Source organism: Rhagoletis pomonella, unplaced genomic scaffold (assembly GCF_013731165.1).
Source record: "Rhagoletis pomonella isolate Grant_MI unplaced genomic scaffold, Rhpom_1.0 Rhpom_scaffold_05879, whole genome shotgun sequence".
NCBI lineage: Eukaryota > Metazoa > Arthropoda > Insecta > Diptera > Tephritidae > Rhagoletis > Rhagoletis pomonella.
Window position 1 is genome coordinate 438 of NW_023464418.1, and position 5,846 is coordinate 6,283.

At 36.2% G+C, this 5,846-nt stretch overlaps 1 protein-coding gene across 1 annotated transcript; it reads left to right on the plus strand.

Moving 5' to 3' along the window:
* The first annotated feature begins 574 nt into the window (after positions 1–574).
* Positions 575–3,079, plus strand: LOC118755314. The gene is made up of 3 exons (XM_036490160.1): positions 575–1,245; positions 1,310–2,098; positions 2,156–3,079. The coding sequence occupies exons 1-3, from the start codon at positions 615–617 to the stop codon at positions 2,989–2,991; spliced, it is 2,256 nt and encodes a 751-aa protein (XP_036346053.1). The 5' UTR covers positions 575–614; the 3' UTR covers positions 2,992–3,079.
* The last annotated feature ends 2,767 nt before the right edge of the window (positions 3,080–5,846 follow it).

Consider the following 5,846-nt stretch of genomic DNA (forward strand, 5'->3'; position numbering starts at 1 on the left):
ATATTATATGACGCTCACAATATGTGTATGTATGTATGTACACCTGCATGCATTATTAAACAATGTAAGGTCTGCTTTAGCTATATAAACTCTTTTGACAATGAATTTTCTGCTTGAAATTATTCGGTGGCTTTTCAGTCTCAAAATGCGCACAAAAGAGAGGTATGTAGCATTTCAGGTTTTGTTTGTTTTTCATTTTAGCCCCACCGGTGTTAATGAGTGAGCCAGCTAGTAAATATAAGCGATTCAGCAACACGCAAAATAGCCTAGCAGACAATCGAATGAATATAGTACACAACTCAAGTGCGAAAGAGAGATCTCCACATAACAGGTATACGCACAGGCAGACCTAGCTATTAATTAGAAAGAGACTGGAATATTATCGAATCGTAGAACTCCAAAACATGCAATTATCTGTCTCATTCGTAAACCACTGTGCTAAAACAGTCTGCTATTGTTTTTTATTCGGTGTAGTTTAAGGACATTTTGTTCGCTAAAATTACTAGTGAAATAAAAAAAAATAAATACAAATTTAAGCACAGAAATTCGCAAAAGCACAAATTCTCATTCGCGTCAATAAAGTTCAAAGATATTTATACTAAAAAGTCATCGTAATGATACGAACGCGAAAACGCCGGCACTCAGCGGAGCCTGGGCAGCAAGCGGAAGCAAATGAGGTGGCAATCGTTCAGCCATCTAACGCCGCAAACTTCGCCGCTGCAGTCCCAACGGCTGCGCCAGCTGAGACTGAATTTCCACACTGGTTGAATGAAATAAAAGTGGAAGCATCAGACAGCGAAGCAGAATTTGTCAAAGAAGACGAAAGCACACTTGCCGATATCAAACCCGACATACACGAAATACAAAAACAATGGATTTGCAGCCAACAATCACCACACGCGGAGGGAATGTCGACGCCGACGTCGCTGTTGGCGACATCAACACAGTCAGCAGCCGTGACTGCGACGGCAGGGCAAGTGAATCTGAGTGGCGATTACGTGTTAGATATCGATAAACTTGTTGAAGATGTGTCGGCGCAGTCACTGAGAGAAGACTTTCAAGTTAAAGTTAAAGATGAAATTATCGACGAAGAGAAACGAGAATCATCAGACAAATTAAAACCGTTAACTTTAAACCGATCTGATTTTAATTTTGTTGCGGATGAGATAGATATGCAGGAGACTGATTCGGATGAAGATGGCTATTCCGATGTCGACCTTGACGATGATTACGAACCTTTAGAGAGTGAGTCGAACTGATTTGATTTGAAGATTGGAAACATTTTTTACCTTTGATATTTATTTGTTAGGCGATGAGATCGAAGACTTGTACGACCCAGAATGGTTTAATAGGCTAACAATGCCAAGGAGATTGTTCCCAGACCAAAATTACCAAGGGATACTAAAAGGTGGTACCAGTAGGAATTTGCATACGTTCTACTTTTATCACATTCTTGAAGGACAAAACTTCTTTGAAAGGGTGGCTGAATGCTGCAACAAACGTGCCGAAAAAATTAAAAAAGGCTCGCAGAGATGGAGCAACACATGCCCCGAAACATTCACTTGGCAGGAGATTAGCATTTTTATCGGAATTTCCCTGCAAATGGGTTCAATGCAACTGCCAACATTGTCGGAATATTGGGAATGCCAATCGCATCACGGTTTCAATGGGTTCTCTACAAAAATGACCTTGAATCGTTTTAAATTTCTTCTGGAAGCTTTGAACTTCGAATGCTTTCAAACTGAAAATTGTACATTCAATACCGAAGACATGGGGAATAGATTTGATGATTTGAAACCTCTTCTGAATTTTTTCAACAATCGAATGGAATCCATATACAGCTGCGGTCAAACTATAGTTCTGAATGAACCTCTTATTTATTGGAAAGGCAAGCTTAACCAGGCAAACGAAATGAGTAAGAAGTTTCGTAGGAATGCAGTTATGCTACACCTTTTGACGAAACAATCCGGTATGGTACTCAAGATATTAGCAGATATGGAGGGTTCAGAACAAAAGCAGATTTCTCGTAACCCTAAGGCCCAGGTTGTTCAACGATTATCGAAAGCAATAGAATTGCTGAAGGAAAAGTTTGGAAGAGGTAACTACAATTAAATATTATATAAATTTTACGTTGTATTTAATTTGCGACCTGTAGGTCATGTGGTTTTTACTTGCAAATATTACGGCAGCTACGCGCTTTGCTTGGAATTGGCTAAACTCGGAACCTATTGCTCGGGGTTTTTAGATAAAAATTGTTTTGGAAATAGCAAAGAATTGGTACTACAAAATTTAGGACAATATCAATTTGAAACCAGATATGCTGGCTATGTAATGATGGGCAAGAGTCGAAGACTCCGGAAAAATGTATATTTTTATAGTTCCGACTGTCTTGCTATTTACCGTAATGAAATGATCTTGAGCCATCAGCTGAAATTAGTGAAAGAGATCAGCTGGCAATTAGGCATTCCCGTGGAAATGCGTGCGGCTATGTTGGACTACCAATTACCTTTGGAACGCACGGAAATCAAGTGGGACAGACGGTTGATGATCTATGTCATACACCTGGTTTTACTCAACGCTTACTTACTCTATCAAAGCCATAATCAAAATCTACGGTCTACGAATAAACTGCCGATGTTTTTCAAACAGTTTCGGCAAGGAATTATTGCGTCGCTAGTACATCCCGATGAAAGTGGAAATATTGACAAGAAAAGTCCTGCAAATGAAAATCTGATAGATACTGCCACAACAATAAACAACTCAGAGCGCGATCCAAATCTGCATATACCGAGTCAACTGGATTTAAAAAAAGCAACACACCGTCCAATGGAAATACCATGTTCCAAGGGAAAACTAGTAAAGAAGCGTTGTAGAATTTGTTTTAAGACAGGTCTTTTGATTTTTTCGCAATTTTGTTGTGCTGAATGCCCCGGCATGCCGGGACTTTGCGAAAATCCTTGTTTCAAATTATGGCATGAATATATTGAATGAAAATGGCTACCGTGTATGAAGAGTTGTGCAAGAGAGAGGATACAAATTAATAAATCGCTATAAATTATCTATTTGGTAAAAGTTTAAATTTTTTCAATTTAATACGCTAATTAGAGAAGGATCGTTTTAACGTAAGAAAAATCTTTGTTTACCAAAAAAAAAAGCTGTTACGATATTCACCCTCATTGCGAGAGTCGTGTCGAATGCAAGTCGTTTTTCGAGAGTCGAAAAATTTCCACTCGACTAGTGTATTAAAACCGAAAAACTTGGCAGCACTGTATAGTTCTCGACGATTTTGGTCGTTTACTTATTTCAGTTCGACAATAGACAATGTGACTGTTGTCGAGTCGTACAACATAGTCTGATTTACGACTTACGCAATGAGGCTGATTGTTTGGGAACTACAAATGTGAGAAATTCGATTTTTGCCTTCTCCAACACTGAAATTCAGAAGCAGAAAATCGAAGTAACAATTTAATAAATACGAATATCTTACCTTGAGCATGCTTTTGACGCAGTTTGTTCAAAATATTAGTGGCATCGAAGCCGGCGTTGTCGCACAGTTGACGTGGAATCACCTCCAGAGCTTTGGCAATGGCAGCAATCAGCAGCTGTTCCTTTCCAGCGATGGTTCGCGAATAGTCCCGGAGAATTTTCGAGAGCTCCATTTCGATGGCGCCACCACCTAAAAATTTAAGAACACTTTTAAAATGTATTTATGTACATACATCAGCAATAATATGAATTTCAAATGAAAGGTTTTGTTTTTAAAGAGATCTTAACAAATCTTGACACTTATAATGTTCATAATCACGTGGCACATGCTTCAAATGTATTTTAGCATCCTAAATTTTTAAAAGGCATTATTTTTTAGTCTCCAAAACGATTTCATCGTAACCGAACACATTGACGTTCTTAACTCTTTATTCTTAATTGTATTATCTTTTACACGCAAAAGTATTTTGTTATTTTTCTGACCTACATTCAGTCGAACAAAGCGATTTTTATTGTATGCACTTTCATATGTACCCCACAGTGGCTCACGAAACTGAGCACGCTTTATTTCGTTGCAAATTTTATTTTGAATTTTGTATTGTATATTGACATCCGTTGGCAGTGGAGTAGATAATGGCAAGTAAATAAGAACAAGTTTTTCAAAGACTGAAGAATAGTCGCCTTGAATTATTGCCTTCATAGATTCAATTGTGAAGTTTGTTCTTGACTGCGGAATGGAACAGAGAACTCAGCATACGACCGTGATGAGTTTTTTGGCTCACTGTACATAAGCAAACGCACTGGCACTGTATAGGCTTTCAGAGGGAGAGCGACAAGCGAATGTAGTCAGTGGCCAACTGACGCTAACATTTAAAAAAACGCACAGATGTCTATAAAAATACTGGAGTATAATAATGTTGCTTATATATACATATGTAGTGCATAATTATTGGCAGATTGGATGCGGTGTAGGTTGCCACTTAAAAAAAAAAAAATAGAATTTAGTTTATGCAGCAAAAAATATGAAGCAAAGAGATTTCGTGAATACTATTCAGGCGGGGGTAACAAAGAAATAAGGTCAATAATAACTGAATTTGGTTAATTAAACCTATACTTTATTAATAATTAGCCCTATTTGCGATTGTATCGTAAGCGACGTTGTAGCAACATAGTTTATATACATATATTGTCGCTTACATACATATCAGAATATTAATTTCTTGCGTAATAATTTAGCGTAAGCATTTGGTAGCAATATTTTGTATTCAAAGTAATACACCCCGCGACAAAAGATAGAACAGCAACATTTTTTACCAGTTTCCACTACTTTGCGTTTGCTTTTTTTTATTATTTTTATATAAAGGTATAGCATACCAAATGCTAAATAAATCTAAGTTTCAGACTTTGTACCAAAATTATAAAAATTTCACAAACTTTTCATCACAATTCCAAGCATTTTAATTCTAGTTTCTATAATAATTTTGGGTATGCAGTTGTATAGCTTATCAAATTTTAGTATAATAAAGTGCAAGTTTTTTGCTGACGGTACCACGCATTTTCTTCCATACAAAGCAATTTTTTATATGGAAAAGAGCGCATAACACCGTCGCAAAAAAATTATCAAAAATCAGCGCGATTTTTTAGCAACTTACACTTGCACTTATACTAGAATTTAATAAGCTATAAAACTGCATATCAAAAATTACCCTAAAACTTAAAATTAAAATGCTTGGAATTGCGATGAAAAGTTTGTAGAATTTTCATAATTTTTGTACAAAGTCTGAAATTTAGATTTATATGGTATTTGTTAGATTAAGAGCTATACTTTTATATAAAAACAAACGAACCTTAAAAAATGCAAAAGTAAAGTAGTCAAAACTGGTAAAAATGTTGATGTGCTATCTTTTGTTGCGGAGTGTAAATATTAATAAAAAAAAAGGGCTCTGATGTCCCAATTCAGTCACAACAATCTGACCGCGTCTAATTAAAACTTTGGGAGCCTCCTTAAAAATGAATTGAATGGACTGACTTAGCGCTGACTGAATTGCCGACTGAGGCGGCCAAATGGATAGCTGAGTCATCCAATCAAATGCAAATTAAATAAATGTCAATCATTATAGTGAGGTGCATTTGAATGAATTAAAATGAACAAATAATTTAAAAATAGAAAAATCAATTCGAAAACTTGCAGTGAACAATTTGCATTTGTTTATTCGAAGAAAACGTAAGTTGTAAGTAAGTAATTATTATTCGAAAAGGAGGATAAAAAAGTCAAAGTTATACGGTGCATTTTTTAATTGCAAGGCGAAGCGTCGTCAAATGAAAACAGTGTTTACAGGTAACCAAAAAAAAAAAAAAAT